The sequence below is a fragment of the Macrobrachium rosenbergii genome, chromosome 20, assembly GCF_040412425.1.
Source record: "Macrobrachium rosenbergii isolate ZJJX-2024 chromosome 20, ASM4041242v1, whole genome shotgun sequence".
Taxonomy (NCBI): domain Eukaryota; kingdom Metazoa; phylum Arthropoda; class Malacostraca; order Decapoda; family Palaemonidae; genus Macrobrachium; species Macrobrachium rosenbergii.
Window position 1 is genome coordinate 14,380,253 of NC_089760.1, and position 20,215 is coordinate 14,400,467.

At 35.5% G+C, this 20,215-nt stretch overlaps 1 protein-coding gene across 6 annotated transcripts in view; it reads right to left on the bottom strand.

Moving 5' to 3' along the window:
* Positions 1–8,580: 8,580 nt before the first annotated feature.
* LOC136849064 (kinesin-like protein KIF26B) overlaps positions 8,581–20,215 on the bottom strand; it is a 591,672-nt gene continuing 580,037 nt past the window's right edge. For 2 of the 6 annotated variants that reach the window (XM_067121977.1, XM_067121976.1), the window contains 4 exons: positions 15,482–16,867; positions 13,969–14,128; positions 13,376–13,819; positions 9,385–10,083 (listed from right to left, as the gene is read on the bottom strand). In XM_067121977.1, the coding sequence (XP_066978078.1) occupies positions 9,524–10,083; positions 13,376–13,819; positions 13,969–14,128; positions 15,482–16,867 (2,550 nt within the window). In that variant the 3' untranslated portion in view covers positions 9,385–9,523. Of the gene's footprint in view, positions 10,084–13,375; positions 13,820–13,968; positions 14,129–15,481; positions 16,868–19,111; positions 19,217–20,215 lie in introns of those variants that run through there. The other 4 variants (XR_010856224.1, XM_067121978.1, XM_067121975.1 and 1 more) reach the window with 4 other exon arrangements.

Genomic DNA, 20,215 nt, shown 5'->3' on the forward strand with positions numbered 1-20,215 from the left:
CAGCACCAGCCCAGTTTACCTTCCAGTCATATACAAACAACTGACCATATCTTGGTGTACTGTAGGTGTAGGAGCAGCTGCTGATGGGTTTTGAACCAATACTGATGCCATTGGCGGTTCCAGACCATCACCAGTAGTGCCTGCTGTAGTTCTATAATTACCCACCGAGTCCATTTCGAAACGAAAATAACAAAGCTCGGCCAAAAACCCTTTATTATAAACTGTTGGGTCACTTAATGTTGAAAATTTCTGGACAGTTATTAAAATATTATTCTTGAAAGACGTCTTCACAACTCCAGGATCCCTTCAAGCACTCTTCATCTCCTGAAGCATTCCTGGAGAAATGCCTATTGTAATTATAATGTCTTCTTAAATTCTTAAATACTCCAGGATCCTGTGAAGCCGTCTTCAGCTCCTAAGCGGATTCCTGTCGGAGCCGCTTCCCTTCAGGGAAGAAATCCAGATTCTGTCTTCGGAATAATTTCCTCCACCTACCAGAAAAATACCCATTGGATTACAACGTCTCTTTAAATCTTAAAGACTCCAGTTGTCATCCTCATAATGCAGGTGGTTCATAGTTACCGCATGAGGTTAATTAAACAATTCATAAATTCTAAAGGTTATGCAAGTTATATTTTGATTTGAGAAACTTGTACATTACTTTTTGAAAAAATAATGTCCTTACAAATCTATAATCATTTTGTTAATAGTACTCAATCTCAACACATTTTATTTCATCATAAAACATTGAAAAGGGAAGAGAGAGAAAAGAGGGATTGGAAAGGAGTAGGGGGAGAGGAGAGGGAAGGGAAGGGGGAGGATGATGGGGGAGTGGATGGGGAGGATGAAGGGGAGGGGAGGGGAAGGGGAAAGGGAAACTGGGAGGGAAGAAGGAGGAAGGGGAGTGAGAGGATGAGGGGAGGGGAAGGGGAGGGGAAGGAGACACACACACGGAAAGGCAGCCAAGGAAATTAATCTATTAGATGGATGTATGGTGACAGAATCATATATTTTATGATATGGAAAGGAGTTATTTATTGAAACTAGCGATCCATAAATTAATGATTTTTACAGAGTAAATAAGAAAAGTGGCAGAAAAAAATGTCACCAAAATGGTAAACATAGAAAAGAGACAATGATTTCTCATTGCAGATAAAAAAAATTAGAGAATTACTGAATATTTAACGTGCGAATCATTCTTAGGATGAGTTTGCTCCGATACATTTCTTTTGAGAAGAAAAATAAGAGACCAATGTCTCAAGAGAAGGATGAATCCAATATTAGGACGGAATAACATTACTTAGAAATAGATCTTGTTATGTTTTAGAAAATATTATTTTTTTTCTTTTTTTAACTCCTGTATCGTTTTGGGTAATGTAAATGATCTACCTTAGGTTAGTCAGTATATACATATACAATATATATATATATATATATATATATATATATATATATATATATATATATATATATATATATATATATGTATATATATATATATATATATATATATATATATATATATATATATATATATATATATATATATATATATTAAATATGGTATTTAATATTTTATTCAAAGTATAAGTTTGACAAACAGTCCACATTATCAAGTATCTGCATAATGTGGACTGTTTGTCCAAGAAAGCTTGTAACTTTTGAATAAAACTCCATTAAATACCATCCAGTTTGAATGAGGTCCTTTAGTAATTCTATAATGCACAGTATGTGATAAAGTATATATATATATATATATATATATATATATATATATATATATATATATATATATATATTGCCCTTAATTCGGGAAATTACAGGTATAGTAAAAAAAAATTGTTTTTTCTCTGTGCACCTAGTTAACTTTTATACATTTTTACTTTTAAATATCTATTGCAGAATGATTTTTTTTTTTCATACTACATGTCAGTTCACTATCCACGAGGCTCTGTGGTGAAATCTATTTATCTAAATAATGTATACATAGGGGAGCAGTTTTGCGTTGTCAGTATAAACACAATAAGATTCAGAGGTGTACGACTCCGTGCTTATGTACTACAAATCCACATTAACATGAAAGGTGGAATGGCTTATGCACGCGCAGCCTACATTGTTTCCAGCGGCTCATGAATAATATGTTTCAGCTGAAAGGGGAGGGGGATAGAAAACGGGAAATATGATCAATACGTTTCCCTCGTCCCTGTGGGAGGGACACAATAAAGTTAATACAGAATAGTAAGGAATACAAATTGTCAATCTTTTAAACAAACAATGTTCTTATATATTATGTATCTATATATATGTATATATATATTTATATATATGTATGTATAAATACTTACATACATATATATGATATATATATATATATATATATATATATATATATATATATATATATATATATATATATATATATTTATATATATATATAAATATATATGCATGTATATATATGTGTATATACGTATTTATATGTACATACACATGTACACATATGTATATATATATATATATATATATATATATATATATATATATATATATATATATGCATGTACATATATGTATATGTATTTATATATATATATACACATATATATATATATATATATATATATATATGTATGTGTGTGTGTGTGTGTGTGTGTGTACACATATAAATACCAAAAAAATATGAAAACGTTCGATTCAAAGCAAGTATATGTTTATAATATGGAAAATTTGCATCTAAAAATAACTGACCATCTTACCATTCTATTCATACTCTGCGACTTTTAACTTGTTTTGATATGCAAATATGCACCTGACCACCAGTGAAGGTTCATTGTTTAACAGAGCATATCACGGGAAATCCCATCCCTCATGCCTTGTGTGATCGATGGATTTTCCTGCATGTCAATTAGTGGATCAATCATCACAGACAAATTTCCCGGTCGATTTGTCTCTGCATGTTGTGAAGGAAACTGTAACTGGAGGTAGAAGTCGAGTCATTTAAGAGTTCGTGATGTGATATTTTTTGTTTAATGTCTGTCGTTTAAAGTGGTCGTGTCTTCAATATTAAACAAGCAAAAAAACGGCGCAGTTGAGTTTTCTGTACAGCGCACAATCGAGGCCACCGGAAATAGACCTATCTTTAGGTTGTCTCGGTATAATGCTGTGTGAGCCGCGGCCCATGAAACTCTAACTACGTCCAGGTGGTGGCCTATCCTATGTCGTTGCCAGAAGCACGATTATGGCTAACTTTAACCTTAAATAACATAACAACTACTGAGGCTAGAGGGCTGCAATTTAATAAGTTTGATGATTGGAAGGTGGATGATCAATATATCAATTTGCAGCCCTCTAGTCTCCGTAGTTTTTAAGATCTGAGGGTGGACAGAGAAAGTGCTGACAGAAAAAAGTGCGGACAGAATAAAGTGCGGACGGACAGGCAAAGCCATCTCAATAGCTTTCTTTAACAAAAAACTAAAACGTCACTTTTTATTGTATATTACAATTCTATTTTGGTTCTTACAATTTTTATTCATTTTTTAAAAAAGGCATAACAATGGTAGTAGTTATGTATATATTTGTAGTTATTTTTAAAACAACAAGGGCTTTAATTATTCATCGTTATCAAGAAAAAGCCATAAGTAATAAATTTACTTATTTCTGAATGTCCGATACTCAATTACTAAACTTGTGTCAATGTATTTTTTGTTTCTCCACTTTACGATACTGATATTTACCAACCCTCCTCAAAGCAGACCACAATTACATCTTTTTCGACACGGAATGGTTTTAGTTTTTCTTTTTGATAAGTGCCTCAGTTAGACACTTCTTACCTAGTAGTTTTGCTTTACGAACAAAATACAGTGGAGAATGTAGCATTCTGGAGTACTTTTCCCATTTCCTATAAAAACAAGGTGTATTGACTAATTACGTAAACTCATTTTATTCTAAATTTTTGTTTCGTTTCAGCAGAGCGTTTTCCTGTAGGGTAATGACTTGCTTGTTTCAAAATATTTCACGATTGAAGATTACAGTAGTCTGGACAAGTTGCCAATCATGGCGTGCTTTCTACAGTTACTGGTACTTGTATACTGTGAGTACTTTGCACATAGTTTATTTGCCTGTTTACAGATGATTATTTTCATTGTGATGAGTAACAATGGTCTCTCTCTCTCTCTCTCTCTCTCTCTCTCTCTCTCTACATATATATATATATATATATATATATATATATATATATATATATATATATATATATATATATATATATATATATATTGTGTGTGTGTGTATGTATCTATTGAAAACGTCTGGGGTTTAGTAGGTTACAGTACTATATTGATTCCTTTACTTCTTTTTGTTTTTTAATAATAGCGTAATAATGGTAGTAGTTTGGTATATATTTGTAGTTATTTCTAAAACAATAAGGGCTTTAATCGTTGATCATTATCAAGAAAACCTATAAGTAATAAATCTACTTGTATTTGGATGCCCGAGATTCAGTGTTTAAGCTTGTGTCCAATATATTTTTTGTTACTCCACTTCAGATACTGATAGTTACCAACTCTGCTCAAAACGGAACACCATCTCATTTTTCTTGACATGAAAACGTTGGAGTTGCTCTTTTTGATAAGTGTCTCACTAAACCACTTCTTAGCTAATTGTTTTGCCTTAGGAATAAAATGCAGTGGAGAATATAAAATTTTGGAGTGCTCTTCCCATTTGCTATAAAAAGGTGTATTGATTAACTACGTAAATTCTTGGTATTTTATATTTGTCTCCTTTTAGGAAAGTGTTATCCTGTAGAGTACAGACAGGACAAGTTGCCAATCATGGCGTGCTCTCTACCGTAATTGTTAGTTATATTCTGTTAGTGCTTTGTACATAATTTGTTTGCCTGTTTACAGATAATTATTTTCATTATGATGAACAACATCGCTCTCTCTCTCTCTCTCTCTCTCTCTCTCTCTCTCTCTCTCTCTCTCTCTATATATATATATATATATATATATATATATATATATATATATATATATATATATATATATATATATATATATTATATATATATATATGTGGATTTGCTTGTATGTATATATATATATATATATATATATATATATATATATATATATATATATATATATATATATATATATATATATATATATATATATATATATATATATATATATATATATATATATATATATATATATGTATATATGTATATATACATATAAATATATATTATATATTTATACACACATATATATACTTATATATTTATTTATTTATTTATTTATTTATACATATTTATATGTATGTGTGTGTATGTATCTATATGTACTTGTGCGTGTGTATAATAATAATAATAATAATAATGATTGTTATTGTCATTAGCATCATTGGAAGTAGAAGTAATACTTTTTTTGTTGGTGATATCATTATTATTACTAGCCTTTCTCCAAATTCTCAATGTTCTGCATAACAGGTTAATCATATCGTATTTAAATATTTTTCCTCAAATATTTTGGAACGTTTCAGGAATGTACACACACACATACTGTCTCTTTGATATACATGGCCGCATAAGACTTTTAAAAAAACTAAGCTTTTGCCCTCAGCCATATAACGCCATTAAAATATTTTGTCTCATAAGCAATGCCATATATAACAAATAATTTGTATGTCTTCAAAATTTTTCTCATATTTTTTATGTTTTCTCTCTCAAAAATTCCCTTGGGTTAATTTTCCTTCCATTTTGAAACGACTCACTTATCTGCAGACTCACTATTCGTATTATTATGAAGTGAGATAAAAAGGCAATATTATCTTTTTGTATCTGCAAATTATCCATAATTTTCATTACCGGAATAACGTCCTCATTTCCTCTTTATCTAACAAAAATTGTCTTACTACACATGAACCTAAACAAAATGTATCTTTTTTATTTTATTTTAGTGTTTTAAAAATTCCACACATTCTTGCCACTTCCAGACTTACGTCTGATGTCTATGTTTCATATTTTCGAGCAGAGAAAGAATGTGAAACTTTCCTTGGTGTGTTGAGAAAATAAACTTAATATTCTTTTGTGCCATGCAGGGAGTCTCAATTTTCTGGGAGAGCCTCTTCCAGTTTTTCATGTGACGCGTGAGAATGTCCTTATATTCTTAATACTCAAAAGAATGAGTACGTAGTATATATTCTCGCTAAATGATCCTATTCATTCTTTTTCTTCCTGTGATGCTGACTTTTGGGTTATTCTTAAAAGAGGATTATGCTTTGAATCCCATTTGCTATCTTTTTTAACTAAAATTTCTTTTCATTATATCAGATTGATTTCCTTTCTACGCTTCATGTTTATTCTTAAGCAACGGTCGTTTTATCGTTTTTCTTTTGATATTGTTTCACTAAATGCTGTTATCTTTCACTTCTTCTTCATCTTTTTTATCAGTACCTTAAAAAAAATGGTCCAAATTCAGTCCATTACATCAAGATAATGTACATAAAGGGTAAATAAAACTCACGGATGACATTAACAATGATATTTTTATATATTCTTTGATATATAAAACTATAAAAATATCACATGTCAGCGACTCAAACTGAATAAATAATAACGAAGTTTTCCATTTATTGACTAGATCTGCTGTTATGTAAAATACAGTTTTGCTGATGAAAATTAACAGAAATAAATTGGTTGCATTTTGCCACAAAAAAGTTCGAAACGATTTCAAATTTTAGTTTTTGTGATGAGTCATCATTCCTTACGGAAATAATGAAGTTACTGAAATGATTATACATGTAATGGAGATTGATTTTAGTTTATTAACTTTGTCAGTGTTCACTGAAATTCTTAGGGTACCGTGAAAGAACAGTTTATTGAAATTCACGAATATCAGCAAAATAAAACTAATTTCGGAAATATGGAATAAAATACAATGAACTTTGAAGTCTATCAGACCGTAAGTTGATCGATTACAACAATGAAACTCGTAAGTTAGGGGCCATGTACTGAAAAAATAAAAAAGGAAAAAAAAAAAAATAGAAGTAAACGTTCTTTATGATTTTGCTAAAACACTTAGCATTAGGATAAAAAGCTGAATCTCGTTAAGATCACATGTTGGAATTTATAAGCGAGCATATTTCCACTAGTTCCAGAAATTAAGTAGCTGAGATCTGTACGTTTTTCAAAGATTACACTTAGAAACGCAAGTGTCCATGTTGTCCTGATGCTAAAAATAAAATCATTGTCATACTTGATTTGAATACTTTATAATAATTTTTTTGGAATTTGTTTTCCTATGACACTTGAGACGATAATTTACTTTCTTGAGACAATTTGGCTAATGCTGATACTAATGAAGCTAGCGGTACTGAAAACTAATTACTCAGTATTTTGGCAATAACTGAAATAAGTGGAAATGAGAATTCGCAGTAGCGTAGTTAATAAATGTACCCTTTAGAATATCAGCGAATGACACTGACTTAAAAAGATTGTAGTAATCTAAACTGTGAAAAATTTTAATAAAAATAATAAATAAGAATAATAATAATAATTATGATGATAACTCTGAAAAGATGATAATCATATGTTAACGCTGACAAACCTGCTGGGTTTCATTTTCAATCCCGTTATATGTATCTCCCCAAAAACGCTTCAAGTAAAAATATAAATAAAAAAAATTGTTTCGTTAACTTGATTAAACTTTAATATATAAAAAAAAAAAAAAATTCCAAATGACTTCAGTAAAGTTTTGTTAATCTTGTAATGTCCAAATGGATCAGTGTTTGTCGTCATAATGCAATATGAAATATTGATGATATGAAAGATTAAGTGATGATGTTGATGATTACTTTACATCAGTGATAAGGAGATTGAAATTAGGAGGCTTATGGCTATAACTGAAATAATTAAAATAAGGGAGAAGATTCTGATTTATACTTATGTATAATCATGTATATGCTCTCGAACATTATTATTATTATATGATAGTAAAAAAATCAGAAAGAGAAGTAGTAGTAGTAATAATAATAATAATAATAATAATAATAATAATAATAATAATAATAATAATAATAATAGTGACTGTTACCAACAGACACACTTCATATAACCAAAATGCATGTTTGTATTGCGATACGTATAGTAGACTCTACATGTATATCATAACTTAGTCATACAAATCATTCTTCTTGGACGAAATAGACGGATTGATTAATTGATGTTTATATACTGTCATGAAGCAATAAGGAAATAACAAGAAAAAATACCTAGAATAAAAACTATACACTGTCTCTATGTCTAATGATGATGATGCTGCAGATATGGAAATGGTGACAGTGATGATGAATACGATAATGATTGATATAATGAACATGATTTCTGATTTATTATTTTTACATATTTTTTTCACGACTTGAAAATAACCGTCGAAACACTGAATCCTTTATTAAGGACAAACTTCCGTTTGCATAAATAATAAAACGAAAATCTACTGTGTATGGTCTAGTATATCTCTCTTGCTCATTTTACCCTTATATTACACAACAAACTGAAGAACCGCACATTCAGCAGGATTTTTTTTTCTATTTTTTTTTTTATTATTTGCCAGTTTTTTTAGATTATTATTTATACATCTAATTCAGCAACCAACGCTTAGACTAGAATGTTAACACCATTTGAAAGGTCTGTCAGAGTATAAGACACTATATGGAGAGACACCAACATTCAAAAGAAATAAGATCACATATTTCAGTTTTATACAAAAAGTTGTCCGAAGATCCTCCGTAATTCAACCCACAGCTTTCTGCGGAAACTTGCTCACGTCTTTCTCCCTCTTTCTCTCTGTTCTCTTCAAGTTTAAGGTCCACACGAACGCATAACGTATCTTCTTACTCTAAAGTGTTTCTCTTTTATCTTCTTTGGCGAGAAGCAATACTCGTAACTTCTTTGGTTAGAAACAATACTGCTGTTACTTCGTATAAATACCATCTCCCACACTTCATTTGTTTTTTTGACACATCACATTCGGCGTTTCTTTTATGTACACAACAGTCGTAATTATATTTTGGCTTTTGCAGTTTTGAAAGGAATAGGATATACAATCCTAACTATTGAGAGGGGGAAAGAAAGTCATTGTATTATACAAATTATACACATATACAGAAAACGGGGAAACTAAGTTCTCGTAATCACTCCAAGCATAGTCTTTCTTTACATTGTACAAGCTGGAGCGTGGACAGCTAGTTCATCTACATCTCTTGAGGCTTGAGAAGAGCCAGATTGGCTCGTGATGATAATGGATAATCCCAGAGAATGGAATTGAATAAGAAGTTATTCTTTATCAGTACATGAACTTTGCTGATGACAAAGTCGCAGGGGAAGCGTATGTCAGACGGTTGAAAAAAATTATGTACACGGAGACTATATACAAATATTCAAAACTGTGAAGCCTACAAAGGCATCACCGTTGAGAATAGAAGCCTCAGGGCGACAGAGGTCCCAAAACACAATCTTTAGTCAGAGAATAAATGACTCCTTCAGTTTCTTCCAGTCCTCAATGTCGAAATCTTCAACGCTACTGCTCTTCGATACCCGGTTTTCTTCTGTTGTTTTCTGTCCTTTACTTTTTGAGGGTCCTAATGCCCTAGTGCCATCAGGATCAACGACCAGCGATGATTCAGAGTGTCCCCTGTAGATGCCCGATCTCGGATGGGCATTTCCTGCCCCTCTGTCTTGGGCGTCTTGGCGCGAATATGCTCTCTCGCTCAGTCCGAGAAGGAAAGAGCAACTGGCCCTCTCAGGAGAGGGACTCTCTTCTCTGACCAGAGGAGCCGGCTCTTTGGTCTCGCTCTCCTCCAGCAGGGCGTCCTCGCAAATGACAAACAGCTCGGGGTCAATGGCTGCGGCGCCCCCTTCAGAATAGTCTTTGTCCTGAAGGGCTGCAGCTGCATCAAAGCACGTCGAGTACAGTAGTCTGCTCCTGGCCGCCATGACTCTCTTCGCCAAAATAATGGTCTCCTGCTGGAGAGCTTCAACATAGCCATCGTCTCGCCAGGTCATGCATTCCTCAACGTGTACTGAAAAAGGGTCAGACGGGGAAACAATTAGACACATTAGCCGAGTAACAAATCTAACAGTTTACTTGTCGAAGGCTTACAAAGCAATTATTGATTAGACAACTGAATACTATGTTCTAGAGATTCACTTCACAGGTTCACTAGGCACAGTGGATATTACTGGACTTTGTTTTCGGATGACAATGGAGGGAAATGAGATCCTATAAAACAGCACAACGGTCTCTCTCACAATGTTATTTATTTTCCCTCAGTTACCTAGAATAAACGATACGCTTTAACTAGAGACATTTTATGGACTTTTGCTATTTTAAGAAAATCCTAGGAAAGTGTATTTGTCTTATATATTGTTCTCTTGGATATATCTGAGAAGTGTCTAATTAACACAGTCCTTTTGGGTACAAAAAAGTCATTGTTATGAAGCTAAGGAATACAATGCTGTTTTTGGAATCTGTCCAGAAAGCGATTTCCTTCCCATGAGAACACTCAATAAGAATTATTAGCCGTTTTGTTATTGATTTTATTGATTAATATTTTAGATATGCGTGCAAATGAAAATCATCACTGTCCTCCGTTATAAGTGGAACAATACCCGGCAAACAGCGACACAAGAGTCACATTTCCATTGTTACTGAACAACATGAGAATCCAAGAAAACATCCGAAATACAACAACGCATCTTTCCGAACCCCTCCAAGGCTTGAGCATGTCAGGGAGTTTCTCAGAACCAAACAAAAGAGAACTCATACCTTTCGTTTTTCGTCTCACTTGTTACGCCTTTTGATGCGAGCTTAATTACGAGAGAAAGAAACCCGAAACAACGCGAAACACCAAAAATCAGGCACAAGAAGCATTCTCTTCTTTAACCTCGTCCCCATCACCATCCCCTACCTAACCCTCCCCTCCCCCATTACCTGGGTCCTAGACACAACCCCGACTCCTCCTTCCCTCACAGCCCACCACCACCAGAGCCGTCATTCCCCAGAAATTCATCACCGAAAGTTTCCGGAGAAGAAAATTCTATCCTTTTCAATAGTAATTACGTCCATCTTTCGCGAGCCTGACAATGAAAGGAAGGATTTGCCCGCCGTGCTTGTGAGATTTCTGATAACCTGCTTTCGGGGCCGTTTCGCTTCTTGTTCTCTTTCATTATCTCTCTCTCTCTCTCCTTTTTAGGACTTCTCTCTCGTGAAGACACAATGGGTGATGCCTCTCGCATGATTTACTTGAAAAATGGGTGATTATCTTGTGCTGGTTATTTTGGCTCTGATCGAAATCATGTAAAAGTTAGGTTACTGATCTGGACGTGCTCATGTTTCATTACTGTTCGATTTCAAGCGCGTTTTCCTCAGTAAAGTTTTCTAATTAAATAAATGCCTCCTTTTGTTCGTTCACAAGTGATGCTAATGAAATGGTTTTCGCCCTCGAATTATTTCTCCGCAATTTATGTCAGTGTTGTAGGAGAATGTAAAAACAAACAATGATTTACAATTGCTGGTCTGTAAGTATTCTCTCTCTCTCTCTCTCTCTCTCTCTCTCTCTCTCTCTCTCTCACTTATGATTTTAATCTTAAAAATCTATAAATTTTTGTTATTAATTTCAAATGGAGTTCATCAAATTTATACATACATACATACATATATACATACATACATACATATACATACATACATACATACATACATACATACACACACACACACACACACACACACACACATATATATATATATATATATATATATATATATATATATATATATATATACATATACAAGCACATGCCCACCTATATATATATCATAAATAATCTCAGTAAGCGAGGGGGGAGGGGAAACTAAATTATTGCTCACTATTAATTCATACGACTTAACAAAACTCCTGGAAAGATAATCAGTCGATTGTTTAACTAAACCACCTAACACGCATCAGCTTTAAACTGAAGTCATTACAGGAACGAAAAAGAAACCAGAGAAGATTCCCGGATCCCCATCGCCATCGTCCGATCGCCTTAAAGGCCATAAAAAGGTTTCCGTAAATTACGCAGCACATTCCCAGCCCCATTACGGTTATTTGTTGCATATTTCGTAAGAAAGCTATTTAGACTACAGGCAAGGCAATTACCGTAGATTATGATCCCCAATTACATTGTAATTACCGAAAATGATTCCTGAGAACATTAAAAAAAAGAGCATCATTTTCTTCTTCTTTTTTTTTTTTTTTTTGCGAGAGGTTGTTGAATTTGTTTGTTCTCAGATAAAAGAGTTTATCGACGATAGCCGGGATAATGCGGTATAATTGCATCGAGCGGAAAGTTGTTTCAGAAAGGGGGTGCGAAAGGGTTTGGTTTTTTCAGTTTAGTTAATTGTCAATGTGTCCGTCGTTTCAGAAATATATATCCAATATTTTATGTTAATTCATTTGTATTTATTTCCTCCTTTATAGATCCTTTCTCTTCAATTTTTTTTCTTAGAAAATCTTAAATTACTTTTCATATTTAGTGATCCAAAGTTTCCAGTTCCTCATTCATAAAAAGTTGAAGTACATAGATTTCTGATGAATTCTAGTCTTTTTTATCTTCTTTTACAATAATAATAATAATAATAATAATAATAATAATAATAATAATAATAATAATAATAATAATAAACTTGCAAAAAATAAACTACTTCTCTCTAACTACCTTTAGTTGTTGATTATTTATTACTATATACATATGAATTATTATATTTAAGTAGGTTTACAGTACTTTATACATATTTACAAAAGTTTATAATAAAGTAATAAAATAAGATAATTTATTTCTTAGTCTAAAGGGAAAATAAAGGATAGTATTCGAAAAGTCGTTAATGATAAGTGTTACTTATTTTCCTGAGAAGCTGAACTGAAGATTTTTATGGGTGATTTGCGCTTTCATTCATATATAATAATAATAAAGGGTAATAATGGCTTATTGTGCTTGCAGTCGCATCATTCAAAAGCAGAAGAATAAGTGAACACTTAGCATGGTGGCATAGGGTAAAAATAAGAGAACATAAGATAATTAACATTAATATACTGTGTCATCCGAAGCTGTGAGGCCGCGTTTGAACAATGATTAGGGTAAATGCCAACTAATTAAAAGTTTTATGTTTTTAGTAATTTTGTCTCATTCATGGAAATGGTCAAAATAATAATCGGAGTGAGAGAATCTGGTGGTACAACAAGCGTATGATTTCAACCAAGGAAAAAGGTTGGGAATGGCAGTAAGCGGTTCAGCAGTACGGTAACACAACAGATCAATGAATTGTCTTACACTCGAAGCTCCACCTGGACTTGTCGATGTTGAGTCTCCCCTTCGCGGCCTCCAGCTCACGCTTCAGCTGGTCCTGCTTCTCTCGAAGAGCTCTGATCTTCTCCTGGGTCCTGCGGCACTTGGCGATGTCCTCCTCCGTCTTGTGGCTCTCGTATCTGGCCACGTCCTCCTCGTCGAACTCGTCGACGTTCATCTTTGACGACGAATGGCTTCGCCCTCCGGGATGTGAGCCTCCATGAGCTGACGGGGGAGATTTGGGCTTGATTTGGGACATTAAGGGAGTTCCGGAAGTCGGTCCTGTTGTCATGGTTTTAGAGTGAGGAGAGGTGGTTATCGAAGAGTAAATCTGCTGTTGTTGTTGGGAATCCTTCGCTCTGAGCTCGGAGATCTTAGCATGTTGCTGCTTCTTCTCTTTACTTTTGTCTCCACTTAGGTTTTCACTACCTTACAGAAAAAAGAGAAGAGGAAGAGAACATCATGGCGACGATATAGTGTTACGAGACTTCTAAGTATGCACTACTTTAATATCTACGGGAAACTGATACTTTAAGGCGAACTATCATCTCCAACATCCATTAAGAAACTCCCCTTACCTTTACCTCCTCCGGTCTTTCCTTTCAGGCCATCATCGTCTAGGCCAGAATCCTGCGAGGACCCGAAGGAAGAGCATTCAGAGTCCCTGATGACTGATTCATATCCCGAACTTTCCCCGTGGCGGCTCTCACCCCTCGATCTACGAGCCCGGGGAATCACCTGAGGAAAAATGTTGGGGAAAAAAGGCACCTGGAGTCAGATATTTGCGTCTGAAATGCGAACTTGAATTACCAAGAAAACTTACAGAAGAAATTTCAACTTCCTATCACTGCACTGGTAAGTATACAGCATGATTTCCTTAAAGCAAATTTTGCATATATATATATATATATATATATATATATATATATATATATATATATATATATATATATATATAAAGTCATAGAGTTTGTTTATTCCTTTACCGTAAATATAATTTTCAGAAATTATGTTTTATATACATACTAGCTGACTAACCCGGTGCTGCCTGGGATAACTCTGGATGATAACTGATAAACTTTCTCTCTCTCTCTCTCTCTCTCTCTCTCTCTCTCTCTCTCTCTCTCTCTCTCTCTCTCTCTCTCACACACACTTTTTCCCTCTTTCTCCAACATAACAACCCCTCTATTCTCTCACTTCCTCTTCCTCTCACTCTCTCTCTCTCACTCTCACTCTCTCACTTCCTCTCTCTCTCATTCTTTCTTTCTCACACTCTCTCTCTCTTTCTCTCCTCAACCCTCCCTGTCAATTTCCCTCTTTCCTCTCTCTCTCTCTCTCTCTCTCTCTCTCTCTCTTTCCATCTCTCTCTCTCTCTCTCTCTCTCTCTCTCTCTCTCTCTCTCTCTTCTCTCTCTCTCTTCTTCTCCCAAACGCTATTCTCTCTCTCTCTCTCTCTCTCTCTCTCTCTCTCTCTCTCAACCTTCCTGTCTCTTTCCATCTTTCTTCTCTCTCTCTCTCTCTCTCTCTCTCTCTCTCTCTCTCTCTCTCCCTCCCCCTGTCTCTTTCCATCTTTCTTCTCTCTCTCTCTCTCTCTCTCTCTCTCTCTCTCTCTCTCTCTCTCTCTCTCTCTCTCTCGCTCTCTACTAAGTCTACGGGAATAACCAGCCCTGTTCAAGGGAATCCCTTCCATCCCTTCTTTGGTGCCCTTTGGTGCTCGTGATGTCTTACCCCCACCGTATTCTTTTCAAGACAGTAAGCCATATGTATACAAGTTTTGTTGAAATTGGTCAATGCATTTAAGAGTTGTGCTGGAACATATACGTACAGATACATGCAACATACATACATACATCCATTTTATATACAGTATATATAGATATGTATATATGTATACTGTATATATATATATATATATATGCGTGTCAGTATCCGTTTGTAAACTGATATATGCTGTATATACATATGCTTATTAACCCTGTTGTGGCACTGCATGCTTTCTTTTAAATATCAGATAACACATGATAATAAAAACAAACGAAATAATGGTAAAAAAAAAATGCAAATCATTGCCGTAATCATGTACACAGCTTACCTTGAGCCCTACCCCCGAGTCCGCCCCTGAGTCGTATCCCGGGTGTATGGAAGCAGTGGATACCGGGAGGAATGGGGGGAGGGGGGAGTCCCAGTGGAATCCCTGATATCTTTGTGCCTGTTGTTGTTGCTGTTGTTGTTGTTGCTGCTGCTGCTGCTGTTGTTGCTGGAGGGGCTGTTGGCACTGTTGTGTTTGTTCTCTGCTCTCTCTTCTGCCACTTCTGCTGCTTCTCCCTTCGGAGCTCTTTCTGGCAGGGGATTTGTTCTTGAGACTACCATTTGACCGTTCTGAATCCAGTTTTTGAAAGGACTTAGCCGCCTTATTGTCCGCTTGTTTGCTGGGATCGAGGCTGGCGTGCGTCTCCTGGGGATATCCTACTTTCCCTTCTTTGTTGTTCTTGGATTCCTTCGATCTCTCCTTTTCCCTCTGGGACTTCTTGTCGCTTCTCTCGGAATTCTTATTCGAAGACGTCGGTGACTTGCTGTTGGATTTGGAAGCAGATTTGCCACTCTTCTTGGAAGCGTCCTTGGCAGAGCTTTTGTGTTTTGGACTTCCAAAAAAACGACTCCAGCTGAGTTTGCTCGAGGTCGAGTTTTCGTCTGCATCAGCCTCCTCTTTGTAGGAACAATTTTTGCTCGACTTCGACAGCAGGCCCAGCTTTTTCTTTCTTTTCTCCTTTTTCACTTTGACTTGCTTTACATTGCTTTCGTCATCAGATAAGGAGGCGCCGTTTCCCGGCAGCCTTTCCTGTAGAGCTGTGGCTGCCAGAGTAGTCGCTCCCTCCTCTGGAGGAGCTACTACTGCTTTTGGTTCGGCATGTGACAACTCTCCATTGAGGTTTGGGTTCGAAGCGCCATCGGGCTGTCTGAGTGCTGATAGGGTTGTCAGGCTGACATAATTACTTGGCAAGTATGGCATGATGTCACTCTGGATATCGTAGAGAGGATCATTTACATCTTTTGAGACCTCAGACGCCGTGTCCTCACCCTCAGTCTTCTCTTCGTTCGCCTCGCTTTGAACGTCAATCTCCTCCGGCAGGAGGGACTTCCAGTTAAATTCGTACTCACTTCCTAACTTCAGACTAGTAATAGCACCTTCCTGGCTAAAAAAAGGTTGTGGCAAAACCTTGGGCTCTGGTTCCTCTCCTCCTTCGGAGATGCTAGAGTCGTCTTCGCTCAGTTCTTGCTGTTCTTGTGGTGCTGAAGGGGAATGGAGGGAGTTTCTTCCCCTCGGTGCTTGTTTGGCTAAATTCCTGTAGAATTCGTGGAGTTGTTGTAGTTCCTCTAACCTCTTGGCGAAGTAATGGGTTTTGGCGGTAAAATTTGGGTCCTTTATCATCTGCTGATAACGTGAGCTTCCTTTGAATTCTTCGACTGGATCTCCTTCCTGATTGAAGAAAAATAAAAGGTAATTAGTATTCAAAGCTTATCTTAATAGTAAACATTTCCATTGTTTTATAGGACATTACATTCTTAAAGAAACAAAGTATGGCAACTGAGAGACCAATAACTGCGGTGCAAACATTCACAACTTGCGCGGAAAATTTTTGGGAAAGAATATAGCTTTTACAACAGTGTGGAACATGTCGTAAACACACGTCGACAACTTACCGCCCACATATCACAAATAGGTTAAAAACAAGTCGTCGACCCAATGTGGAGAATAAACCTTTGCCAAACGCAGGATAATTGTATGAAGCGATGGTTCAAACAACTAGTAAATCGTTGACTTGTACTCAACCTGTTTGAAATGTTTGTACGATAAGGTGCCAACGTATGTTTCAGACATGTTTTATTATTATCATATGTAGACGCGCACTTACTACCTTTCCTCTAAAGTGAGCATATTTCTTTTTTTTTTAGTTCTGGGTTTTCTAAATATTTTACACGTGAGATATGACTGTGGAAGACGTCCATATGACCAGAATATAATAAAAACAATTAGGTGATTGAGGGTCCCCTCTGGTGTCAATTTCAAGACTTCATTTTACTTTTTTTTTTTTTTATCTAATGACTTCCGTTCACTAGTAAAACGTTATTTTTCTTCGAAGAATTCGGTACGGACTAGCTCATTTCCGATTTCTGTAAGTCCACAGCAGTACAGTATAGCTAGTGTTCCTCTGTTTCATGTGTGTGTGTGTGTATATATATATATATATATATATATATATATATATATATATATATGTGTGTGTGTGTGTGTGTGTGTGTGTGTGTGTGTGTGTGTGTGTGTGTGTGTGTGTGTGTGTGCGCATGTGTACTGAGTGGTGGGTTGTAAACGACCCACCGTTTTTCCTAATGCAATCTCTGTGCTCATCCACTGAGCTTGGACTCGTTGATCATTAGTAGATCTCTGGGATAACATTTGTAAGGCTCGTGACTTAATCCAGTCCTGGAATCCATCATTCGACCGGACTGTGAACTGGTACAATAGTGAGATGGAATCAAGAAAACCTCACCTCTAAAGACTCTCTGAGAACCGGAAGTCTCTTAGCTTTTTGGCGTACTCATCTAAAAATGTGAATAAAAAAGCTGCGTGGAAAAAAATATAAGCTGTAATTTCTGTCTGCATATGGAAAGATATACCTGGAAATTGGCAGAAGTTATTGCTACACTCACTCTTCAGCTTTACTATCAACGCTGGCACCAATGCAAAAAGGGAGGGGATATGACTGCAGAAAAACTTTTTCACCTCCATATTTACTGACATTCACTTTCCTTATGACATGCGCCTGGATGTTAGGCTATTTTGAGCTTGCACTTTTGCTGCCGTAAAATCTCTTGGCTTTCTAGATGTATGCTTGTTTTTTCCTCAAACTGTGAAAACAAATTTTTTTTCTTTAAGTCTATTTCCTCCCGTTATTCATCCATGACGAAGTCAGCCCAACACGCACTGACGCCCTTTTCCTTCTACGGCCTGCGAGTTAGTTTTATCATTCTTATTATTTCCTTCATTTTTCGTTCCTTCGCATTCATATGCTTTACCATTTTCATTATTAAATGCAAAGAGATTTTTCAGGAAAAGAGCCACAATCTTTTAACCCTTTTAAATGGTTATTGACGTGAGGTCAGTAAACACTAAATAATGCTGATATACAGTATATATATATAGACAGATATATTCATATATATATATATATATATATATATATATATACATATATATATATGCATATATATATATATATATATATATATATATATATATATATATATATAGAGAGAGAGAGAGAGAGAGAGAGAGAGAGAGAGAGAGAGAGAGAGAGCGTTGGGAAGAGGGAGAACGATAGATTATATATATATATATATATATATATATATATATATATATATATATATATATATGTGTGTGTGTGTGTGTGTGTGTGTGTGTGTATATATGTACGTGTGTGTGTGCTTGTGTACATTTGTGTTCGTTTTTGAGTGCATGCATATTTAAATTTTTTCCTGCCGTGACAATTTAAGGCAAGCAATCTATCGCCATTTTTTATACATCTTCGCCTTTGCACTCTGCCAGCAAACTGCGAGAAATAAAACCTCCGAAAAAGGGGAAAGATGAGAAGACGATTAAAAACAGCCATTAAGAGAGACCCTCTACGCTTGATAGGAATCGGGACGAGAATCGAATTACCTTTTCTTCGAGAAAATTCGGAGGACCTCCGGCGAGTTCCCCCGAGATCTCGAGGGCGTGGTGAGGGTCCTCTGCCGTCACTTCCGTCGGAGTCCTCAGAGGAATCTGCCGATCGGAGATAGAGCAAAAGGATGTCACGCGAGGGAAAGGTTTCCCGGAGTTCGGGATTAAGATGGATGCGAGTCTTCGTCTGTGTGTGTTGTGTGTGTGTGTTTGTCTGCCCGTCGTTTTAGTTTTTATTTTTCCGTTCTCTACCTGCATGTCAGTATGCACATTAAAACTGGTTATACATAAGTACATAATCACAGTTTTCCGATTAAAGAACCGACTTGAGCGAAAGCAAGAAAACTGTTACTGAAGCTCTTTCTCTGACTGCCGAATCAAAAATAATTTCCATGAAAAAAAAAACTGTCAGAGCTTCAGCTTCTTGCGCACATGCGAAAAAAGCTCCGTCAGCAGCACTTTAATTTTATTTGAGATCTCTTCCCCATCTCTATCTTCACAACACTCCAAAATTTTATATCACCTCCATTATTCAACGTTTGACATTCCATCTGCATGACTAAACTCCCTAAGTCTTAGTATATGCAAACCTTTTTGTACAACTTTGTAGGTCAAAAGGTCGAGACATTTAATCTTTTTATTTTTCATGTGCTTTGTGGATGATTCATTTCAGTGGCTTCCAAATTTTTTTCCTTTCATGCTCATTCAACATCTCTAGGTTTCTTACCTCCTCTTGCTCTCATTTTCTTTATGCAGTTTATTTCAGTTGGTTCCAGATTTACTTTTCATTTTACTCAAAAACCACAACCCAATACCATAAAGCTGCCTAAGGAAATCAGTCAGCTTTTTCTAACTCCGGGTTTTCCCTCCCTATATAATCTCCTTTTACACAACTTTATCGTTTTACTTTCCAATTGCGTTAATCCCCACACTCTAATACCAAGCATACATTTACTTTCAAATTCTCATGTCCTACTATCATTCATTCCTAGATTCCACTGACTCTCATAAACACGCTCTTTTCAATAGCCACTTTGAAATTTCAAGTCCTTTCACCAGCCTCTACAAGTATTCTGCAAAAACATTAAGTTTCAGCCATAC